General features: G+C 36.4%; 1 protein-coding gene across 2 annotated transcripts in view; it reads right to left on the minus strand.

The window, feature by feature from the left end:
* LOC136037980 (ecdysone-induced protein 78C-like) overlaps nucleotides 1-26129 on the minus strand; it is a 107243-nt gene that overhangs the window by 24128 nt on the left and 56986 nt on the right. For both annotated transcript variants that reach the window (XM_065720890.1, XM_065720880.1), the window contains 3 exons: nucleotides 24667-24808; nucleotides 12366-12616; nucleotides 3294-3441 (listed from right to left, as the gene is read on the minus strand). In XM_065720890.1, the coding sequence (XP_065576962.1) occupies nucleotides 3294-3441; nucleotides 12366-12616; nucleotides 24667-24808 (541 nt within the window). The remainder of the gene's footprint in view (nucleotides 1-3293; nucleotides 3442-12365; nucleotides 12617-24666; nucleotides 24809-26129) is intronic.

Consider the following 26129-nt stretch of genomic DNA (forward strand, 5'->3'; position numbering starts at 1 on the left):
TATATCTATAAAAAAGAAGCTATTTTCCTATTTTCCTATTTTTATACATTCCGATAACTCTATCAAAATGTTTTCGATAGAGTTATCGGGATGATAAAAGTTGAACTTTTATCATCACGGTTGCAACCACTTATTTCATTTTCCCTTTGCTATCCTCAAATTTATGATTATAAAAATTAGAAATTGCATTTCTTCGAAGTTTATTCACTAGATTCCTCTGTGTCTTAATTAGGTTGAAAGCTTCATCCCTTCGATCATCTAAATATCTCTCATATAACCTATTTCTCAATACTATTTAATCAATAGTTTCCATCGACATCCATGGCTTTCGTGGAACAAGTTACCTGGACTTTATAGTCTTTAGGGGGCATGCTCTTTCATTATTAGGCAATATGGCTGAAATAAGGCTATTTAATGCTCTCTAAGGGCATTCTTTTTCTTCAAAAATAGGACTCCAATCAATAATGCTAATCTCTTCTACAAATTTTGGGATATTTTTTTTAGTCTAGTTATAACCTTCTTCTGGGCAAAATTATTCGAGGCAAAATTATTTGCTTTAATTTAACTGCTTAAAAATTTAATAATTAATATAGAGGAAATTTGGAAGAACTTTTTTTTTGAAAAATTTCCTCTTTTTTTATATATTTTCATGGATAAGAAAAACTTAGTATTTGGTATTTTCATTCAAAAATCTAAAACGGCAAATATGCCATCCCTAGATTTGGAAAATAAACTTTTTTCCCTTTATGAATGTTTGTACATTACGCCAGTGTCTAGATTAAGAGGACTGAACAATGAAATTTAGCAGAAGAAGTGAAGGAATAAACTGAAGAACTCTCAGCCACCACATCTGAAAGTGAAAGATCTGACTTAAGCCCTTATTGCCCTGGCTCAAGTCGCTCTACCCTCAATCTAGCTTAAGATGACTGAGTTCTTAAACTTGACTGAGGAAGTGAAGGACCAGACTGAGGAAATGTGAAGTCCCTCATCTGGAAAGTGAAAGATTTGACTAATGCACATATTGCTCCGGCTTAAGTCGCTCAGGCCCTCGCTGTGGCTTAGGAGGACAGGGTACCAAATATTTTGCAGAAGAAGACGAAAAGATAAATAATTTGACTAATGCAAGGACTGCTCTGGCTTAAGTCACTCGGGCAGTCACTCTGGCTTAAGAGAAGTAAGCATGAAAAATTTGGGCAAGGGATTGAAAGAACTAGCTGAAGAAGTGTGAGCTCGCAGACCTGCAAAGTTTTGACAAATACACACATCACTTTGGCTTAAGTGGCTCTGGTTTATATAAGACTACGTACTAAAGATTTGGCAAAGGAAACCTGAAAAAAGACTGATTTGACCAATGTATCTATTTCGTAATATTTCGTAACAGTATAATTTGATGGTCTTTGTGGTTTAAAAGATATCAATATTAAACTGGTTAAGCATAGGTTGGATATTGGATGACACATTTATTTTGCTTCATTTTTATCAGGAGTTGAAACATGAAAGATTTCATAATTATTAAACAGAGTAAAATTACATAACGCGCAAACTACATGAAGCATGTCCCTAGTAACTTATTCTGGGGAGGGTGCAAGTCCACCAAAGTAGCAAAAGAAGGCGAATTATACAAAACATATTATTGGTATAACCAAAAGTTCCGAGGGGGCCTACACCCTAAAATTTCCCTTATTACGTGCTTATTTTTTCTGTCTTGACATATTAACCCCCTACACCCCCCCCCCCCCAAAAAAAAATGTGTACGCGTCTAGTATGAAATCTACAGGAAATAGATGAAGATTAGTGTTACAGAAATGCTCTTTACATAACCAAATACCTTTATGATGTGACCGCCAATGCACCAGTAATAATGTCCAAGTAATGAGATCTCTCGACCTATCTTTCAGTCGTGACGCCGAACTGAAAGGGGAATGGGACCGTCAATGCGCCAGTAATAATATCCCAAAAACAAGAACTCTCGACTTATTTTTAAGTCGAACTGGAAGGGAAATGGGACCGTCAATGCGCCAGTTATAATATCTCAGTAACGAGATATCTCGACTTATTTTTAAGTCAAGACTCCGAAATGGAAGGGAAATGGGACCGTCAATGAGCCTGTAATAATAAACCAGCAACGAGAGCTCTCGGCTTATCTTTAAGTCAAGACGCCGAACTGGAAGGGAAATGGGACTGTCAATGTGCGGCAGTAATAATATCTCAGTAACGAGATCCCTCGACTTATCTTTAAGCCGAACTGGAAGGGAAATGGGACCGTTAATGCGCCAGTAATAATATCCCAGTAACGAAATCTCTCGACTTATCTTGAAGTTGTGACGCCAAACTGGAAGATAAATAGGATCGTCAATGCGCCAGTAATAATATCCCAGTAACGGAATCTCTCGACTTATCTTTAAGCTGTGACGCCGAACTGGAAGGGAAATGGGACCGTCAATGTGCCAGTAATAAAACCCCAGTTACAAGATCTCTCGACTTATCTTTAGGCTGTGATGCCGAACTGGAAGGGAAATGGGACCGTGAATACGCCAGTAATAATATCCCCGTAACGAAATCTCTCGACTTATCTTTAAGTTGTGACACCGAACTGGAAGCAACATGGCACCGTCAATGCGCCAGTAATAATATTCCAGTAACAAGATCTATCGACTTATCTTTAAGCTGTGACACCAAATTGGAAAGGAAATGAGACCGTCAATGCGCCACTAACAATATCCCAGTAGCGAGATCTCTCGACTTATCTTTAAATTTTGACGCCAAACTTCAAGGCAGATGTTGATCCCTTTTGAATCTTAATATAAAAAAAAGTCTACGATTGCAAAAGTCATATATCACTGTGCTCCCGATTAGTATTCAAAATAAGATCGTAAGCCACTAAGGTCCACAGGACTATGACGAATTCACCATAAAAACAGAATAAAAATGAGTGAACAGCTGTATTAGTAATAACTTGATCTTTTGTCACCCTCAAAGGATTTTAAATATAGCTAAACATCATATATTTGCGTACTTTGGATATGTCGATGCAAATTTTAGAGGCAGCCTAAGGTAAAAAAATACACGACCCCTTTCGAACTGCATCTAGTGACGTGAACGTTGTTACTCTGTATCTAGTTCTGAAGAGTGTTGGTTCATCACAGGGTTAGTTTAATCTTGATTTTTTACTTTTTCTGTGTTTCCTGTGAGATTTCACTTTCTTGTAAAATTATTAAAAGTAGCTCTTAGGAGAAAAAAAATAGCCACTATGGGAGAAAAAAGCATCATTTTATGATCAAAAGGCTACATACCAGGTACTCTTTTAGCAAATTCGACCACCTGTGATATGGAAGGATGAATTTGTTTGGCAAAAGCTGAAAATAAGGCTAATCTGTGATTTTCACTCGATTCCATAGTTGACGTAGGCATCCCAGGACTAGTTGGACCAGTGATAGGGATCTAAAATTAAGATATAAAATAATTATTACATTTTCATTTCAAAAAGTCTCCACTCTCCAGGAATACAACTTAATGCAGACTCTATGAAACTGAGCCACAATTTCTTAATACATTCGCACACGAATTACTCCGTGGTGGTTTTTCAGTTCTGACGGCGTTCCCTGCTCACTTTAGGGAATATAAGAATTTTTATAGGAAGTACAGTCAAACGCTGCAGATCCTCCAGAAAGTCATACTTTTAGAAAATTTTTGCAACACTTTTATAGAAATACAGGGGCTCCCATAAGCTGAATTTTAGTGGGGGGGGGCCTTACCTGGTGTAATCGGCATTTCCACTACTATAATAGAAATCTCAAAACAAAAATATAGAATATAAGGCAGAGTCATTCAGTGAGGGGGGAGTCTTGCGCCCTATACCCCCTCCTTATGGGCACCCATGGAGAAATATCACCCTTAGACAACCCTAAAATTCTTACCTTCCCCTCCATGTGGGTATACACTTAAGAAAGGATCATTTGCATCCATCTATTTTCCTTTACCTTTTCAGAGTTCTTCTCTTCTTAGATATTCTAATTTCACAATCACCCATGAATTTGCCAATCCTTCGAAGTTAAATAAAACTACTTTGGAGGGGAACCCACTTTCAGCCGCCTTGTGTAAATCTCAGAACTCCCCATACGCTACACAGTTTCACAACGCTTGGTACTGTTTCCATCACGCTTCGCAAAGTTTCCACCACGCTTAGAACAGTTATCGCCACAACCTGGCTGCTATGCACTACCTGTTGTATATGATTTCTGAAAGTAGACGCCCTCCTCTACCCAATTGCTTTCGAAGAGATTAAAAATTCTGCCCAGATTCTTTCAGTTAAAATGTGGCATTAAAGTATGTTGAGTCGAATGACATATCATGGAGGGCTCCTACAAAATTAATAATAGGGATAACAAATGGCCGAAATCTGATAAATTGTATTGCCATGGAAAGGAAATACTTATTAATATAAATTTATTAATACTTATATAATTAATATATTAATACTAATATATAATTATTACTTATTAATATAATGGTAGGAGAGCACAATCTTTGCTTTTAAGGAAGGTATTTAAGGATTTTATATTAGGGGAGCAGAGTCTTGGCCTTTAATGAAGGTTAGGGATTTTTTCAAACGAAGAGCTTTAGAAGTATTTTTAACGCATTTCTTCTAAATATTTAACCAGAGGAGTTATCCCCACTTCTCTCTGTCGCCGAAGTACCAGTACATTGAGAGCAAGAAAGAAATGAAAAAATATATTTCACAATCTTGAGCTATTTACTTATCTTTTAGATCATATAACACAATTAACAATTATTAATTAACAAATAACACAATTTCATTAAGTCTGATTTAAACTTTACACAGTTATGAACTAAACAGGATGTAGACAATAAGCTTCCAACGACTTTTCCAAAAACACAGCTATCCCTAGTTAGTTTTTCTATCGAAATATAATTATTGATTACTGTTTAAAATATACTTAAAATGAGATTGGCATTCTTCTTTATTGAAGCGTTTTAAACAGTTCATTTTCTGTTTCAAGTTCAAAATATGGTTTGTGTTCAAAAAATACTTGAAACAAGATTGATATTTTTATGCAACATTAATGATTCTTTTTGTGGCTCAAACACATTTTTCAGAAATCTGTTTCATTTCAACACAGTATTTTTCAGTTGACCTTGCACAATCTGTTCCATGCGATAATTTCTCACTACAAACATGGTATTAGTTGTGCGACAATTTTTGAGACTTGCCGCATTTTGTTTTAATAAGCACTTCGAAGTGATCCTTTAAACTTGTCTTTTCTGTGTATTGATCAAGAAAATTGTTTAAATTTGATACAACAACGAGCACTTCCGTTTATACTGACATCAGCACGAGGGTGTCTTTTCTCTCAACTTCAGTAAAACATCCAAGACGTTTCCCTGGAAAGCCCACTTGGAGCCCAAATTTTTCTACCAAAACCTTAGCATTGCTGACAGCGGAACATACACCTCGGTTTGAAAAAAAAACAAACAAGAGCTAAGAGCTCATATGGCACTTTTGACGAGGTTTGAAGAGCCAAGAGCTCATATGGCATGAGCTCTAGCAAAATTCGAAGAATCAATAGATTGCTTCAAAAAGAAAATCAGAGACTTAATGCCGGGCGGGATTTAAAATAAGAGCTTTGAGTCACGAGGTCCTTCTAAATATCAAAATTCATTAAGATCCGATCACTCACTCGTAAGTTAAAAAAAACCTCAGTTTTTCTAATTTTTCCTCTCCCTTCAGCCTCCAGATGGTCGAATCGGGGAAAACGACTTTATCAAGTCAATTTGTGCAGCTCCCTGACACGCCTACCAATTTTCATCGTCCTAGCACGTCTAGAAGCACCAAACTCGCCAAAGAACTGAATCCCACCACCCAAATACTCCAAAGAGAGTGGATCCAGTCCGGTTACGTCAATCACGTATCTACGACATTTATAAGCATTTTCAAAGATTTCCGGTTTCCCCCTCCAACTCCCCCCAATGTCAACAGATCTGGTCAGGATTTGAAATAAGAACTCTGAGACATGAGTTCCTTCTAAATATTAAATTTCATTAAGATCTGGTCACCCGTTCTTAAGTTAAAAATACCTCAATTTTTCTAATTTTTCCAAATTAACAACCCCCAGCTCCCCCAAAGAGAACGGATCCGTACCAATTATGTCAATTATACGAAATTATACCAGTTATGCCAATTATCCGAAAAGTATTGAATATCATAAGAATAATGATATTTTTAGACGATAGGCCAAATGCCTGCCTGCGTCAATATGCCTGCATATAATGGGTTGTCCCCTCCGCAATTCCTCGCTCTTTACGCTAAAGTTTGACTCTTTGCCACAATTCTACTTTTTAAAACAATTAAAAGCTTTAGCGTAAAGAGCGAGGGATTGCGGAACGGACAACCCATTTCATATACGGAGTAATTTCTGTTCGTTTTAAGTTTTAATGTCGCTCCTTACTTTCAGTTAAAAAAACTAGTTTTTTTTATTTAATTATACTAAAAACATGAATCAACTTTCATATGATAAAAAATAAAAATACTGCTGTCACAACTTACAAATATGTACCGTGAGCACATTTTATATAATATTCTTGGCTTTTAATAATTTAAGCTTTTACCTCTCCTCGCCCTCCTTTTCGATGCTACTACAATTACTCGTATAGTTTCGTTTATTTTTAAGTAATTTTACTGTTTTTATTCATAACTATCAACAATAACAATCAAACATAAATCATTGTTTGTAACAAAAAAAAAAAAAAAAAAAAAATGATCCAAAGTCTCTCGTAAAATTCCAAGTAACCAGTCCCGGGGATAAGTAATTCATATAAAGAAATGTATGTTTTCTTTTGTAAGCACAAAAGAAAATATTTGTAAAATGATTTGGTTTCTGTAAAGCTCCAATGACGCTTAGTAGGTGATGACGCTATGACGCAAATAGGTTTTAGTCTTTTACAGTTAAGGAAGGAGGCAGTACACAAACTCTTGTTTTGAAAATAATATTTAAAATTAGGGGGGAGATGGGTCCATGTCCAGATAATCATTGGGCAAGAGCTATTTTCTCGGGCTCGTAACTTTTGATGAGTAAGACTAAACTTGAAGAAACTTATATATTTAAAATCAGCATTAAAATGTAATTTTTGTAGTAACTATTGGTATCATAATTCCGTTCTTCAGAGTTTCGGTTACTATTCAGCCGGGTCGCTCCTTACTACTGTTCGTTGCAACGAACTATTTGAAAAGAAAACAGCTGTAAGTTCTTCTATTAATATTCCGTTTTGATGTATACTTATGTATTATAACAGTAGCTTATGTCACGATTACGCAGATCACTTTTACTCTGCAATTGCCGTGTTCCATCTCTTGAGATGTTAGTCGTGATTCCGCTTATCTGTTCAGTTTCATTAAACCGTCAAGGTCGTGACGATTCTTTTTAAGCTTGAATCATGCTTCTGATTGCAAATTTGCTCAGTTGGAATTGAAATTAAAAGCTAAAAATTTCCGAACTGAATGAAAATTAAGATGGTAGGTATAGCAGCGAAATGCTATGGCTATCTCTAGTAAATTTGAATCCAGTGAATTTATTTGCTTATATTTTTTTTGCTACATATTTTAGTAATATGCGTTTAAGTTGCTTATATGTGGCTTAAAAGTGTTGAAACAAGGATATTATAATTACTGTCAAAATAAAAATGTGTTGAAAAACACATTGCAACAAAGAAATGTTGCTTACAGTAAACCGTAAATGACACTCAGATAATTCGATATACAGGGATGTAATGATATTTTGTTTGAATGTTACTTTTTTAATGAAAATAAAACGGAAAAGTTTTTAGATTTTAAATGAAATATTTTCATATCTTTTTATATATAATACGATTCATGTTTTGCTTGCAATGTGGAATTTTAGTACACAGAAAAGGTCGAAAATGGTAAAAATTGTATAGGTTCAAGAAATACCAAGAGTACATCTAAATGAAATTTAAAGCTGCCGATGACTGCTAACGCTTATGAAGAATTTAACATGTGATTTTTGTTAATTGCTATATCTTTCCTATCAAATTTGAATTCAAAAAATTGTTTACATGTATTTTTTGCTGCCTGTTTTAGCATTACATGTTCAAATTTCTTATATATGATTTAAAAGTATTGGAATACGATAATATGGTTACCGTAGAAAAAGATATGTTGAAAAACAGGTTGCTATTCTAGAGCTAAATATCGTTCTCAGTAGAATATAAATAATACCCAATATTATGATATACAGTGATGCAACAATATTTTACTCAAATGTCGCTCTTTTGTCAGAATCAAACAGTTTGTGGTAACGAACTGTAAGTGAGGAGCGACCCGACTCAATAGTATCCGGAACTCTAAAAAACGGAATTTTGATACCAATAAATACATCAAAATAACGAGATTTCAAAGCTGATTTTAAATATATGAGTTTCATCAAGTTTAGTATTACTAATCAAATGTTACGAGCCTGATAAAATTCCCCTTATTTTCAAAAAAGGGGGAAACACCCCATAAAAGTCATAGAATCTTAATTAAAATCACACCATCGAATTCAGTGTATTAAAGAATCCTTTGTAGAGGTTTCAAACTCCTATCTGCAAAAATGTGGAAATTTGAATTTTTTCACCAGAAGAAAGATCACGGATGCGTATTTATTTGTTTTTTTTTTCCAGGGATGATGGTATCGACCCAGTGGTCCTAGAACGTTGAGAGACGGCTCATTGAGACGGAAATTGAAAGTTCTAGTGCCCTTTCTAAGTGACCAAAAATTAGAGGGCAACTAGGCCCCCTCCCGCGCTAATTTTTTCCCAACGTCACCGGGTCAGAATCCTGAGATAGTAGTTTTTTCAGCACAGTCAAAAAATCCAGTAGCTATGTCTTTGAGGAGGACTTAATCCCCCACAGTCCGCGGGGAAAGGGCTGCAAGTTATGAACTTTCCCCATTGTTTACATATAGTGTTGGTTATTGGGAAGCATGCAGACGTTATCAGCGGAGATTTTTTGGATGGTGGGGGGGTTCGGTGGAAGGGGGTTACGTGGGAAGATCTTTCCAGGGAAGAATTTTCCACGGGGGAAGATAATTTCCATGAAGGAGGCGCTGAATTTCCCAGCATTATTCAAAAGACAATCAAAAATTAAATAAAAAAACAAGTTTTTTCATCTGTAAGTAAGGATCAACATTAAAAATTAAATCGAACAGAAATTATTACGTATATGAGGGGGTTCGCCCCCTCGTCAATACCTCGCTCTTTACGTTAAAGTATTCTTATTTTTTTCAAAAGAGCTATTTATTCTAATTAAACGGCCTTTGTGATTCACGGTTCATTCTTAAAGAATTAGAAAAAATTCGAACTTTAGCATGAAGAACGAGGTATTGACGAGGGGGTCAATCCACTCATATACGCAATAATTTTTGTTCGTTTGAAGTTGCTCCTTACTTACAGTTGGAAAAACCTGTTTTTTATTAAATCAGTCCAGAATCAGGCCCCGAGAAACGTTCTTCCTGTGTAAGCTTTATTTGGCTGGTCTGTCAATGTTGCACGTATAGTTTGATAGGTTTCTTGGCGATGGACGAAACATCAGAGCTGGGCCTGGTGGAAACGGCAACAAAATAGGTGATGTTTTAGTAGCAATCGATCTTTATCATGTCCGTACTAGCATGACTTTTAGCATTGGTAGTATTTCGAAGCTTTTACACTACACACTAATTATTTCTAAGTTGACACCGTTGGATAACAGGCATTAAAAAGAAAAAAAAAGTATTGTACGATCCTTTTTGAGTAAATGGGAAAATTTTTGTTGTCGTCTTTCCCCAAACACGAAATTCCATAGCCACTTAGCCTAACCCCCTCCTTCTGCAAAAAGAAAATTCTCCCTGAAAATTTTAACATAAAATTCCACATCCACTTAACCTACCGCTCATTCGATCTCCCAGTCATGAGATTAAACCGCGTAGACTTACCGAGATTTGCACAGAAATAGTCACCTTTAAATGAAACCTACCGATTGTATGTAATCTCTTTACTGAGAAATACTATCTTGCTTTCAGGCTCCAGGTAACATTTTTATAATGTAACGTGGCTGTTTGCAGATGGTTGATTCTTTTGGAATTACACACTTGCCCGTTATACAGGGAGATACCAAGATTTGCACAAAAATAGTCACCTTTAAATTAAACCTACCGATTGTATGTAATCTTTTTACTGAGAAATACTATCTTGCTTTCAGGCTCCAGGTAACATTTTTATAATGTAACGTGGCTGTTTGCAGATGGTTGATTCTTTTGGAATTACAAACTTGCCCGTTATACAGGGAGATACCAAGATTTGCACAAAAATAGTCACCTTTAAATTAAACCTACCGATTGTATGTAATCTTTTTACTGAGAAATACTATCTTGCTTTCAGGCTCCAGGTAACATTTTTATAATGTAACGTGGCTGTTTGCAGATGGTTGATTCTTTTGGAATTACAAACTTGCCCGTTATACAGGGAGATACCAAGATTTGCACAAAAATAGTCACCTTTAAATTAAACCTACCGATTGTATGTAATCTTTTTACTGAGAAATACTATCTTGCTTTCAGGCTCCAGGTAACATTTTTATAATGTAACGTGGCTGTTTGCAGATGGTTGATTCTTTTGGAATTACACACTTGCCCGTTATACAGGGAGATACCAAGATTTGCACAAAAATAGTCACCTTTAAATTAAACCTACCGATTGTATGTAATCTTTTTACTGAGAAATACTATCTTGCTTTCAGGCTCCAGGTAACATTTTTATAATGTAACGTGGCTGTTTGCAGATGGTTGATTCTTTTGGAATTACAAACTTGCCCGTTATACAGGGAGATACCAAGATTTGCACAAAAATAGTCACCTTTAAATTAAACCTACCGATTGTATGTAATCTTTTTACTGAGAAATACTATCTTGCTTTCAGGCTCCAGGTAACATTTTTATAATGTAACGTGGCTGTTTGCAGATGGTTGATTCTTTTGGAATTACAAACTTGCCCGTTATACAGGGAGATACCAAGATTTGCACAAAAATAGTCACCTTTAAATTAAACCTACCGATTGTATGTAATCTTTTTACTGAGAAATACTATCTTGCTTTCAGGCTCCAGGTAACATTTTTATAATGTAACGTGGCTGTTTGCAGATGGTTGATTCTTTTGGAATTACAAACTTGCCCGTTATACAGGGAGATACCAAGATTTGCACAAAAATAGTCACCTTTAAAATAAACCTACCGATTGTATGTAATCTTTTTACTGAGAAATACTATCTTGCTTTCAGGCTCCAGGTAACATTTTTATAATATAACGTGGCTGTTTGCAGATTGTTGATTCTTTTGGAATTACACACTTGCCCGTTATACAGGGAGAGATGCACTGTTTCTTCCGAGCAATTCATAAGGATAAATACACGAAGTAAAAGTTGGTTTTGAGGAAAGAAAGTGTCGGGCTTATTTTTGCCTTGTTTTTCAAAGGCTTACTTATATAATCTGGCAACAGCGGTTCAGGCCCATAGGTGCAACTAATATCAAACAACCGTAACTAATCTGACTTTGAAAAAGACGACCTTTTTTTTTACTTATTTGACGATGCTTCAGGTATTTTAATAGGTTTATCTTTACCTATCTTAGCGGGATCCTTTGAAAACCTGCCTTCATGTAATACCGGTTTTATAACTTTTTATTCCCATGGAAGATGTTTAGTTCGGGGTGTGGTATGCCTATTGCAGTATTTTTCACTAACATTTTCCTTGTAATGACTACTCAACGCGATTCAACAGTTATTTGCTACGAGCCTTTTCAGTTTTTGAGCCAACGACGATGCGAAAACCTTCCTGGAGCCAAATATGTCGCACATCTTAGGCGCCTAAATCAATGGCTTGGAACCAGGGTTTTAGTTCTTTGAAAGTTTCAACGTGTTAAAAATCAGCCAAAAATGTTATTAAAAAAACCCATAAATTTCACTCCAAGAATATAACTTGAAAAGTTTTACTTCCTAGTGTGAAAAGCATTACTCTTTACTATGTGGTTATTTCTGCTCTTGACTGTGAAGCTAAACCCGTCTAGACGAATCCCATGTATCATATTTCATTTATTATGGTGAGTTTCGCCCCAAAACTCTGACCTTCTTAACTGCAGAAAAGGTATTCATAACAATTAAATTAAAGCACTCTTTCCTGATCCTGTGTTTGCGTTAGGTATAATATGGGCTAATTTATATGCAGGCCGAAATGAAAATCCCATACAAACAACAAACTGGATTTTGACAAAAATCACTTGCGAACGTCAACAAAAAAAAGAAAAGGTTACGGCGGTACTTACCACTTCAATTGGTTTTCTGTGCAAATTTCTTGTTTTTTCTTCTGTATATGAGCAGTAAGCATGATGAGCTTGTGTCACAGCTCGAATCAGGTCATACAGGGGGGAATTTTTAACGTCTTCTCGCTCCGACAAAATCGAAAAATCTCGATGAAATTCTCTCTCTTCTTCTGGCCCGCCCGAACCAAAACTATCCGAGTTTTCCTGCTCCGCCTTCTCCCTTGCTCTTTTTGGCACTCTTCCATATCGAACTGCTATAAGAATCAAATGAGGAAGATTTAAGGAAGGTATATTGAAAACTTCAAGTGCTTCGATAAGATAAATGAAGCAAAAAATAACAGAAACACATACGCCCTTTTATCAACTGCAGTAAATTTTACGATATGCAACTACAATAAAATTGATAGTTAGTTGTTCACGGCAGCAGATCTACAAAAGAGTGGAAACTAAACTGGTCTCTTGAAAGAAACCGAAACATAAAAAAAGAAAAAGAAAAAAAAATCCTACCTTAGACGATAGGGTATGAACAGACCATTTTAGGTTCATTCGGAACTGAAAACTGGCAATTTTCTAAGACTTGAATGCTTCAAATATCTCCTTTTCATTATATTCTTATTTTCATTCAAATTATTATTTCTTATTTATATTCAAATATCTCCTGTCTTATTTTCTTTGCATCATAGTTCGAAACTTCTTTTTCGCTTTAATCTTCAAATATTTTTTTTTCCGTGAAACACTTCAAAACCTGATTTTTGCTCTCTTATAAAATTTAAAAATGCGAAATACGTCCTTATCTTGTGTCCAAGAATAAGTTTATTTCTAGCCCTTTGAGACATAGCTTTTTCAGAAGCTTTTTTGCATATCTCCAAGGGGCGCAAATTCAATTAAAGTTAATGTTTCAAAATAGAGACAAAACAATAATTTTGAAAAAAATTAGGGGGCAGTGGTACCAATTGCTCCCTAGATTTTGGAAATATCAAATTTCTGATCTAGGTTTTTGATATTTTCATCGAAAAATCAGCAAATTCCTCCTAGATTTCCAAAATCACATTTTGAGTCTTTATTCTGAACATTTTCATAAATTCGTGCTACCTGGAGGGAGGGGGCAATTTTGTAATTCTGTTTTACTATTGCAACATTTTGGCGTTGAAGCTAGAGCTTCAACAGGGTTCGTCTTTATTTTTCCTTTTCCTATTTCTTTCATTTTTAATCTTTATTTCTCCTTGCCCCATCTCATTCAAATTTAATTTAAATAATTTCTATCTATCTTAGTTTCTGAAAAAATCTGGGGATATACCTCGCAAGATTCAACTTTTCAACTACAAAAAAACTTAAAGATGCATATATACGTTAATACTAAATTGCGACCTGCTATACACTATGAGGCTGAGGTATGGAGGAATGATCCAGCAGCAACAGCACAGTTGAGTAGCTGTAGCACATTAAAATACTGACTGATGTCCATATAGCGGCACATAATCAGGCTATACAAGGAGACATCAAAATATTTTCGCTTAGATTAAGTAGGCTGGCGCAAATGATGCGGTGCTGCCTAAATGTTGTTACCCTGCCTGAAGATAGGCTAGCAAATGAAGCTTATTCGGAGATGCTATGGTCGAAGCGGAAAAATTCATGGCCGCATTAAATAAAAATCAGACTGGACTCAGATGCTGATTAAATAAAAAAACAACAACATGTATTTAAAATAAAAATAAGGAGCTACATTAAAGCTCAAAACGAACAGAAATTATTATATATATGAAGGGGGTTGCCTCCTCCTCAACGCCTCGCTCTTTACGCTACTAAATAAAAAACAAGTTTTTTCAAGTGAAAGTAAGAAACAACATTAAAACTTAAAACGAACAGAAATTATTACGTACATGAGGGAGTTCGTCCCTCGTCAATACATTGTTCTTTACGCTACAGTTTGAATTTTGTTCAAATTCTTTAAGAATAACCCCTGAGTCACAAAGGGTTAAATTAGAATAAATGGCTCTTTTGTAAGTACTAAAAAAGCTCAAGCGTAAAGAGCGAGGTATTGACAAGGGGACGAATCCCCTCATATATATAATAATTTCTGTTCGTTTTAAGTTTTAAGGTTGCTTCTTACTTTAAGTTGAAAAAACTAGCTTTTTACTAAACTTCTGATAGTGTTTTAAATAATGCTGGAAAATCCGGTGCCCCCTTCAAGCAAAATTCCCTTCCCCCAAGGAATTTTTTTACGAATTTATGAATAATTTTTTTACTTTTAGCTAGTTCTTTTAGAAAAGCTTCTTGTTGTTCTAATTAAAAGACCCTTGTGTTTCAGGAGTCGTTCTTAAAGAGTTGGGACAAATCCAAAATTTAGCGTAAAGAGTGAGGTGTTAAGAAGGAGACAAAACGAAATCTGTCCCCACCTCCACGGCAAAATACCCTCACAAGGAAATATCCACTAGAAAATTCAATCCCATTGAAAATTTACCCAGGAAAATTACCCTTAATAACTCCACGAGTAAAATTGAGACGGAAATGAGAAAGCAAGACATTTAAAAAATTATTGCGAATTCCCCCTGTGTATATTTCCCTTGACAACTCACACCCTGGAAACATCCCTCCCCATGATGCTGTGATGTTCATTAAGATTCTATCACTTTTAAGCGATGTTTCCCCCTTTTTCCAAAATAAGACAAATTTTCTCAGGCTCGTAGCCGGTAAAACTAACTGTTAAACTAAACTTAATGAAACTTATATATTTGAAATCAGTATACTAAGACGATCCTTTTGATATATCTATTGGTATCAAATTTCCGTTTTTTTTTAGAATTTTGGTTACTATGAGCCGAGTCGCTCCTTACTAGTAAGTTCGGTACCACCAACTCTTTGGTTATTTTTTTACCCCAAAAGTAGTTTAAGAGTCAGGAACGTGGCACACATTCCAATAGAGTGTCGGCACCTTTCTCGTATGAGAAGTAAATCTTTTGAAACCTTGAGTTCTCGGGGGTGCACCCACGACTTTAAAAAGAACAGCCATTCAGGTTTGTAAAAATGTTAATAAAGTAGTATCAAAAGGTGGATTATTTAAGCAATTTGTAGTTTTTGTATATGCAGTTTTTTCGTGTTGCAAAATTCGGGAGGAGAGAGATGATTAATATTTCTGTTATTATATTGTGATGTTGAACGATATAATTCTGTGCTGTATAGCCTTGCTCGGCTCATAATAAATTTACTGTTATTCTTAGTATTCCAACTAGACTCGTAAATTTAAACTGCTTTTACCCAAAACATGTATTTTGCTCTTTATGTCTTAAAAAAAAAAATAATCAAATATACGAAGAGCGAAATACGGCTGACTCACCGTATCTCAAGTAGTAGGAGCACAAAAAGTGTGCTTAAATCCGTTGGCGGTTTTAAATCCCTCTTTTTAGGACTACAATAAAAAAAAGGTTAAGATGGCTAGGGCACGTTCTGCAGATGATGGATGACGGATTGCCAAAGAATGTCCTTTTTGGTGAACCGTTTAGGGCTAAGCAGAAAGCAGGTCGTCCGTGGTCGAGGTGGGAGGATGACATAAAGAAAGATTTAACAGGTTTGGGAACTTCCTTGGAAGGTGTAAAGACGGAGGCGTTGAATCGATTAGGGCGAAGGAGGAGCGTGTGTAGCTCTGTTAGCCTCAGGCGGTTTTGTGCTGCACTGAGTTGTTAGTAGTAATAATATTACTAAAATACAAGTTTTGAATTTTGCTGAAATTGTAGCATGGTTTGTAGCCATATGGCTACATGTTAATACATGTTTGGACAATTTATGAATGAGGAAGAAGATTAACCAAGAATTTGGTCACATTTTTACTCAAACTGAATGTCATGTATAATTTAAAAAAGAATTACACACCTTAAGTTCTTTCAGTTCATATACAGGAAAAGATGCAAATAAAAACTTGAGTACCGTCAAAATTTGCGAGTACCTAGTAAATATCTGGGCCTTTCAAGCGACAACAAGAGCTTCTTGAAGGTGGGGTAGCAAATTTTGTGTCTTACGTCACAATTATTTTGGTCACACTTTCTGCTCAAAAACTTAAATTAATGTGTGAAATAAAGTTTCAAAGAAAGAATGATATACCCTGGGAGGCTCTGGTCAAGGCGCCAAAAGGTGCAAGCGATAATGGAACTTGATGACAAACTACCAAGTTAAGACCCTGATAGTTAGCATGTTGACCTTTCAAGTGACAAAAAAAACTTTTTGACACTTTGTGAAACAAATTTGTGCCCAAATTCAAAGGTGGCAATTTTTGCCAAGATCTTTCCTCTAATATGATATAGATGCCTCTGTTCTCCTCGTAGAACTTGACCGTTTTGAACAAAATAATTCATTCAATGAAGATTCACAATGACAGTTTACCGAGACTTAGCTCGCTCTATTTAAGCCAATCGGATTTTTCTAAGAATTTGCTATGGCATTTGGCTATTTGGAATTAGGATTTCAAACTGAGTTGCAGTGTTTTTTATTTCTAGTTCCTATCCATCCTTATTCAAATCCTACCCCTTCTCCAAAGAAAGATGAAATGATAATGAATAAAAGAATCAACGAACGTTTATGACTAAAATATATTATTTTGTTGCTGATTTACCCATCACAACCGCAATAAAACATGTTTGCCCCTTCCCCACATAAAAATTCGGACTTATGGATGGCATCCCATCACACACACGGAGGAGGGCAGTGTCCTAGGAACACTATGTTTCTTCAGATTTATAAAATAATAAATAACAACAGACCATCATTAGCCTAATGGGCATTTTATTCATAAGCGATTTGTTTTAAAGAAATATCATAAAAATACAGAAAAACCGTTAAGCTACAAATGGCCTTAAATTTCATTGCCATATGCAAGTAAACCAATCTTAATTGTCACCATCTTTCAACCAACTGTCACTTATTTTTTCGTGGCTACTTCTTCCAAAATAACCATAGTTTTTAACATCTGTGTTAATTTTTTTCCCCTTTATATTTACAGAGCCATGGCTGACTGAATAGACATTTTTCATTTCATTATGCTAGTAAGTAGTTTTAATACTTAAAAACGGTATAATACAATGTGATGTCACGCGGTTTGCGGTTTAACACCGTTGGAGTCGAAATTGAAAGTTAAAAAACTGTTATTTTTTTCATGACTAGCATATGCTAAATTATTCAATTGTGGTTTGTTCTACTGCTCAACTTGGCACGGGTGACCAGAACTGACAAATTTGTCATTTAATACGGAATATGGACAGATATATTAAATTACTCTGGTTTAACGACCAAAGTAATTTTCTCGTAAATTTTGTGGGGGAGGAAAGATGTAATCTAAGATAGGCATATACGCAGGGGAGAGGTCGAATCCGCTCTTAAAAATATAAAGATATTTGCAAGGCATTCCATCACTTCTTTTGTTTTCGTTTTACTCACTTGTGTTCTTTTTTTAATTTGTATTAAGGGGGAGTGGCTTCTAAAGGTCCTGAGAATACAGTTTTACACGCAAACCCAATATTTTTAATCTTTGAACTTTTTTTTTTTTTACTCTTCTAATTTCCGCATGAGAAAAAAAAATCTCATTCGTTAACGAAAAATGAAAAAAATATAATTTTCTGGTGGAATACGGATTAATGTACTAAATAACTCCAGCAGCAAGACCAAGGTTTAGTTCCAAAAAATTTCCATGTATAGTTGGTACATATATTGAAGGATTATGAGGTTAATAGTGTCAGGCACTCTAAGGTTCCTTCTTTCCTAGATCAATATAACGTCAACAAATTATTTTAGGGGAAATTCCCCGTTCCTTGAGGTCTGATAAGGTCCTAAATGATCTTTCATTTATGGGTGAATATCACATTCGAAAATATGCTGTGAACAGTTTAGCGGTTCAAAAAATTATGCAGTTTTATTACAGTAGTAGAGCTTCTGGTATAATTTCCAGAGATGGAAGTTTTGCAGTTGATGTGCTCTAATTTTCTTTCAGAAGAGGAGTGGACTAAGTTCATCTGACCGTATTTATCCTTGTTCTTCTTTGTTTTTACCAGTACGTTATTGTACTTCAGAAAACAAAATAGCGATGAAGACACTGCCTTTCCATCACAAACGTTAAAAACAAGAAGAACAATAGGGAATTCTTTTCGTAAGACAGTGGAATTCTAATTTGAATGAATAATTCAATTGCTTCTCGAACTACCTGCCTTATGACTAGATCATTGCTAATAAGGGCGGATTCTTCAAAAAGTATTTCGTGACTAGGATTAATCAGACTTAAGATTTATAATAATATTTCCTTAAATAGGGACTTGGGGGAATATGGCAATTTTTTTCACTTTGAAAGATGTTGAACTTGACCATTCCCTAGCTAATACTCAAAAATCTTCTCATTCAGATTGATCGGCAGTTGTAAAACATCAGAGTATATATTTGCCCCCTCCCGGATTTAATTTGAAATTTTCCACAGCGTATTCCTTGACCATCATGCTGACGAAGTAACGCCATAAATATGGAATTGAATACTTCTAAATCAAACTTCCTTACCATCGATTTCATGAAATCTCCTCCTTTCTTTTTTAATTTTTATCCCTTCCCCCTCCCTCACCAGAATGCATTCTCTTGTGTTACTATTACTAACGACCTTAAATGGGGCGCTCATTTTTCAAATGTTATTAAACAATTTAACGTGTCTTACCTCTAACTTTCGAATGGATTCAAGTACTCTAGGACACATTCACTCACAGAAATTCAAGAGCAACCCTCTTGAATTACTTACCTATGTTGAGGACGAAGGAAATATCCGTTAAACGAAAGTAAATGCTTCTAAGACGAACATAATCTAACATTAGCTTCATCAACTGCATCCCTCTCATTTCTAATCCTATCCCCCTCCATGCCAAAATATCTCCACACAAATATCTGTCTCTTATCCTTGGTCAGGGGCGGATGCAGAAATAATGTTTTGGGAGAAAGGGCAACTAGACTTGACCTTACTCATCTGTAAATTTCTTCCCACGAACTTTACGAACTACAAATTCGACATTTTCGGTGCAGCATGCCCCCCAAAAGCCCCCTTCTAGATCCATCCCAGCTATTGGTATTAGTATTACTAACGAAGTGACACATGTGTTTACATATGGTTCTAGCAAGTGTGAACGACTGCCCTTAGGAACGAAGAATTAAAAAACTTGTTTGTAAGTAAATTTTCAAATGTACAAGAATCGGTATTTAACACTGATTCAGGGGACTAGTTATTATTATCAATATAAAGCTTAAAAGTGACGACGAAGACAAATTGATGGTAATTCCGAAAAGAGTTTAAAATCATTAAATGAGCCAATAGATCGCTGCCTTTGCTCAGACCTTTGGATACATTCAAGTTCTCTAGGACTAGGGCACATTTCTTGTGCTAGCTCATTAAACAAACAAAAACAAGAGCTAAGGGTTCATATGGCACTTGTGACGAGGCAAGAAAAGCTAAGAGCCAAGAGCTCATATGATATGAGCTCTAAAAAAAATTCTAAGACTCAATAGATTGATTTAAAAGGAAAATCAGAGGCTTAATGCCGGTCAGGATTTAAAAAAAGAGCTCTGAGTCACGATGTCCTTCTAAATATCAAAATTCATTAAGATCCGATCACCCACTCGTAAGTTATAAATATCTATTTTTTTTATTTTTCCTCTCCCTTTAGTCCCCCCCAGATGGTCGAAAACGACTTTATCAAGTCAATTTGTGCAGCTCCCTGACACACCTACCAATTTTCATCGTCCTAGCACGTCCAGAAGCACCAAACTCGCCAAATCACCGAACCCCTCCCCCCAACTCCCCCAAAGAGAGCAAATCCGGTACGGTTACGTCAATCACGTATCAAGGACATTTGTTTATTCTATCCACCAAGCTTCATCCCGATTCATCCACTCCAAGTGTTTTCCAAGATTTCCCCCTCCAACTCCCCCCCAATATCAAAAAGATCTGGTTGGAATTTGAAATAAGAGCTCTGAGACATGAATTCCTTCTAAATATCAAATTTCATTAAGATCCGATCACCTATTCGTAAGATAAAAATACCCCAATTTTCACGTTTTCCAAGAATTCCGGTTTCCCCCTCCAACTCCCTCCAATGTCACAGGATCTGGTCGGAATTTAAAATTAGAGCTTTAAAGCACAAGATCCTTCTAAATATCAAATTTCATTAAGATTTGGTCACCCTTTCGTAAGTTACAAATACCTCAATTTTAAAAATTACCCCCCCCCACTCCACCAAAGAGAGCAGATCCGGTCCGGGTATGTCAGTCATGTATCTTAGACAGGTTTTTATTCTTCACATCCAGTTTCATCCTGATCTCTCCGCTTTAAGTATTTTCTAAGATTTCCCCCCAACTGCCCCCCCCCAATGACGCTGGATCCGGTTGAGATTTAAAATAAGAAATCTGAGCTACGAGGTTCTCCTAAATATGAAGTTTCATGAAGATCCGATCACTCCTTCGTAAGTGAAAAATACGTTATTTTTTCTAATATTTCAGAATTAACCCCCCCCCCCCAATAGAGCGGATCCGTTCCAATTATGTAAGTCACGTATCTAAGACTTCTGCTTATTTTTCCCACCAAGTTTCATCCCGATCCCTCCAATCTAAGCGTTTTCCATGATTTTAGGTTCCCCCACCCCAAACTCCCCCCAATGTCACCAGATCCAGTCGGGATCTAAAATAAGAGCTCTGAGACACGATGTCCTTCTAAATATCAAATTTAAATGAGATCCGATCACCCGTTCGTAAGTTAAAAATACCTCATTTTTTCTAATTTTTCAGAATTAACCCCCCCCCCCCAATACCACAAAGAGAGCAGATCTTTTCCGGTTATGTCAATCATGTATCTAGGACTTGTGTTTATTTTTCCCACCCAGTTTCATCCCGATCCCTCCACTCTAAGTCTTTTCCAGGATTTTAGGTTTCCCCCTCCCAACTCCCCCCGCCATTGTCACCAGATCCGGTCGGGATTTAAAATAACAGCTCTGAGACACGATATCCTTCCAAACATCAAATTTCATTAAGATCTGATCAACCGTTCGTAAGTTAAAAATACTTCAATTTTTCTGTTTTTTCCGAATTAACGGGCCCCCCAATCCCCTCCCCAGATGGTCAAATCGGTAAAACTACTATTTCTAATTTAATCTGGTCCGGTCCCTGATACGACTGCCAAATTTCATCGTCCTAACTTACCTGGAAGTGCCTAAAGTAGCAAAACCGAATCCGACAGACAGACCAACAGACCGACAGAATTTGCGATTGCTATATGTCACTAGGTTAATACCAAGTGCCATAAATACGCGTTCTTCAACTGAAAGTAAGGAGCAATATTAAAATTTAAAATGATCAGAAATTATTATATACATAAGAGGCGTTGCTTCCTCATCAATGCCTCACTCTTTACGCTAAAGTTTAACTTTTTGTTCCAATTATTTAAGAATGACTCCTGAAACACAAGGACCGTTTAATTAGAATAATAAGCCTATTTCAAAGCTATGAAAATGTTCAGCGTAAGCAGCAAGGTATTGAGGAGGGGGCAACACCCCCATATACATAGTATTTTTCGTGCGTTTTAAGCTTTAATGTTGCTCTTTACTTTCAGTTGAAAAAGCTTGTTTTTTCCTTTATTTTCTGATTGTTTTTTAAATAATACCGGGAAATCTGGCTTTCCGTCCATGGAAAATTCCCCTATCCCACAAAAAATTCCTTCATGTAAAGATCCTCCAACGTAGCCCCCCTTCAAAAAAATTCCCTCTCACCGCAGAAACAGTCTGTATACTTCCAATAACTAATACTATATGTAAACAATGGGAAAAATTCATAGCTTACAGCTCTTCCCCACCCGGGGACTGTGGGTGGGCCAAGGCATCCTCAAAGACACAGTTATTAGACCTTCCGACTATGCTGAACAAAATGGTCATCTAAAATTTTTGATCGGGAGACTTTGGAAAAAGGGAGCATGGGAGGGGGGCTAGCTGCCCTCCGATATTTTGAGCATTTAAAAAGGGCACTAGAACGTTTGGTTTCCGATGAAATGTGCCCTCTCTCGATCTTCCAGGACACCTGGTTCGATGTGGTCATTCTTGGGAAAAAAAGCAAATTAACACACATATGTGATCTTTCTTCTGGCAAAAAATATATAATTCCACATTTACGCATATAGGAGCTTGAGGCCACTACAGTAAGAGTCTCATATATGCTGGATCTGATGGTGTGGTTTTCATTAAGATTACTTGATGTTTTAGGGGTGTTTCCCCTTATTTCAAGAATAAGGCAAATTTCCCAGCCTCGTAACTTTGGATGGGTAATATTAAACTTGATGAATTTTATATATTTTGAATAAGCATCAGAATTCGATCAGAATGTATCTATTGTTATCAGGACTCTGTTTCTTAGAGTTTCGTTTACTATTGAGCCGCATCCCTCCTTACTTACAGCTCGTTGCCAAAAACTGTTTGACTATACCTTGTGAACATGGCCTCTCCAAGGAGGGACCAGAGAGGCCAATAGGCATGTGAGCAGTACTTTTATTGGCTGGTCAATAATTAGGGATTTTTGGGGTGGGGGGAGGTGAATCAAATTTAGGGGGGGATTTAGGATTTCGGGGGACCTGAGTCTTCCTCCTGCGTAGGTCCATGAGTGACTCCCTTGGAAAATATGAAGACATAAGAAATGCATCTAAACAGGGAAATGATAAATACTCCTGCGAAATTTTGGTATAAGCGGAACTCCCTGCAGTACTTGATTCACCCTAGAAAACTTTGCTGGCTGCGCCCTTGTTTGTGAAAGTCATTTTAAACAAGATATCATCTTATTGTAGGGTGCCTCATTTGGTGGTTGTGTACATCCTCCGTAAGCATTAATTAGCATATTTTTTGGGAGCGGTCAACCCCTTTTCAAAATTTTTATGATCCACCACTATTAAACAAAAGCAGCTTTTATTTGACTTCAAACAAGAATGTGGACATAGTCCCTAATCTCTTCACGATCCTCGAGGGGAAAAAACAGGACTTCAGGCATAAATCTGAATTGCAAAACGCTATGAGAATTAGCCAGGCATACATCAATAGGACTCATTTAAATTTCTATAATTAGATTATACCTGTTATTTTTACTCATCTACCAGAAGATTGATAAGCCTTGACCGTAGATGAAATTAGACTAGCAATTTATTACCGATTCATCTTCAAAGTATCAGATGTCCTTTAGCGAGTAAAAATTGAGTGTCTATACCCAGTTAGATAGGATGGATAAGCATAGTAATCTGGTATAGTGGAAACAGAGGTGTACGCAAGAGTGAGGTGTACTACCCCTAACAGCACATTACAGTACCAAGACGCCTGGGCCCAACGCAGCTGCGCACCCTCCACCTCAAACTACTCTAAACTCCACTATTAGGGTGAGGGGTAAACTTATCAGAGAAGTAAAAATGAGGACATAATGAAATCATTATGCAGATCTCATGGTACATGCCAGGGAGACACAGAACTCCTCATGTACATGCTCCGATGACCTTATAGAAAGCACAAGAATAAAAGCTGGGGTGCATACATAAGTATACATAAGTAATAAACATACAACTTGAGCATGAAACATGCTTTGGAAGAAGGGGTTTACAACTTCAAAAACAGGGAAGAAATATGTTATTTATATCGGAAATAAAAGACAGTCGAGGAAATTGTAAAAATATACAGACCAGGAGGAAAAAAAAACAAGACCAGACTAAATTACCCCTCTGTGCAAGTGCTTAAATGGAAAGCCAATTTCAATTAAAAGTTGGGAAGGCATGAAGACGCAACTACTGCTCAGTTTTAATAATTCACCTTAGTGGCGTCAACTGGAGGGAGATGTGTGCGCCCTCTGGACTTATAAAGCATCTTTTCTGGAGTATTCTCAACGGAAAATGTTTTTTTTTTTATCTCCTTTTAACATAATTTAAAAAGGGACGAATATACCCCCATAAAAATTTTATAAGAAACTCAAAGGAACACCAAAATACACCCCATTTGACAACAGAAACGTAAAAAGAGGGCCCTGGGCCCAGACTCCTTTTAAAATCCTAAGTTCTACCCAGTTTCTGGGCCTCATTCAAACTCTCACACGAAATTCGCTATTTTTTTATTATTAGCCCCTCGAAGAATTGCTGTATGCGTGCGTGTTTGGCAGAACAGATAAGAATCAAGCCATGGGGCGTCGTAGAACTTAAAGTTGCGGACTCTGTACGAAAGCACGGAAGCACTGGGTAGAAACTAGCTCGGCATCTGAAAAACTAACTAAAGATAAAAGTACTTACAGTCTCTCGACATTCCAACAGCGAGGCATTTCTTAAATCGGCAAAACTGGCATCGGTTTCGGTTCAACCGCATCACCAAACATTTGCCTTCTCTTAGACATCGGTATTCAATCTGCTTCTGTATACTCCTTCGGAAAAAACCCTGAAATTAAAATATAATTCTAGGTCTTTTGACAGTTTTCTTAGGGATGGAAGAAGAAGAAGAAAAATTAACGAGAAAGGGTTGGTTGATTTTCTTAATTTCTTGCCACTACATTGGCGGCATAATGAATGGCATGGAATTCAGCAAAGCTTGTAAGGCAGTTGTCTTCTGGCATCACACAAAGAGTATTGTGCGAAGCCGGTAAGAAAGTAAACGCCCATCTTTGATAAGAAAAAAAAATCACCAGTATCACCTAGTCTAACCCGGCAAAAGAGAAAAAGAGAGCGCAAACCCCAAATAAAAATATGGACCATTCTTTTTGTTTTTTTTTTATCCCTCTTTACACCTTAGTTTATATTAGGCCAAAATAAAAGAACAAATCATCCCAAAAAGCTGAAATATGTGTATTTGTAATGTATATGTTTGTTGTTCTCTTAATTAGACCATTTTTCCCATACAAACGGGAGTACGTTGTCTATAATTTCAATTAAACCCATGTTGGAATGCCAAAGCACCATCCCTTATCAGTTTCACAACAAAGTCACACTTGTAAAAAATAAATAAACAAAATGGAATTATGCGGACTACAGTGCCCGTGATGTATCTCGCTCATAAATTGTTGACTTTGAGCAATGTTCAACTTTACAGTGTAGGCTAATTTGTACGATCAGCCAATCAGACTGAAGATTTAAGTACTAATTCTTTTTTAAATTAGAAAAGATAAGCCCCTTTTATATTTTTTTGCTCCTCCCTCACAAATTATGGCGTTTTTGCCGAAAAGTGTCAGTATGGTGTGACTCGGGCATTAAGGTTACGCACGCCACGCAGTAAAAGACAAAGGCGTGTATGCTAGAGTTCATACTCGGCAATTTGGTACATGCTGAGTGAATTTAACTTAAATCATGGACCATAATCCTCTATACATGTTCCTTCTATAAGTTTTACCTACGCTATTTTCCTCCAGCCCTACGATATTAGCGTTCTAACGTAGGATGAAAATGTTGAGATTGAGTCATATCCATTTATCGAATCATATTTCTGAACTCGGCTTTGTATTTTTTTGTATGTTGAAAAACATGTCGAAAACACGTCAAAAAAAAGCTAAATATGCAACTTATTTGTTTTCTATGCAAGATTAGATAAATATTTTAAAAAATTCAAATCATATCATAATTCTGGCTCGGTGAATAGGCAGATCTGAAAAAAATGAATCCAGCGATTTAAGTGTCTTAACTGGTTCAAGCTACAGTTGTAGGTGATGAATACCAAGTGTCGCCGAACGTTAGATGGCGTTGATGTCATTTTGCCGACACTATTGCCA

The sequence above is a fragment of the Artemia franciscana genome, chromosome 2, assembly GCF_032884065.1.
Source record: "Artemia franciscana chromosome 2, ASM3288406v1, whole genome shotgun sequence".
In the NCBI taxonomy this organism is placed as follows: domain Eukaryota; kingdom Metazoa; phylum Arthropoda; class Branchiopoda; order Anostraca; family Artemiidae; genus Artemia; species Artemia franciscana.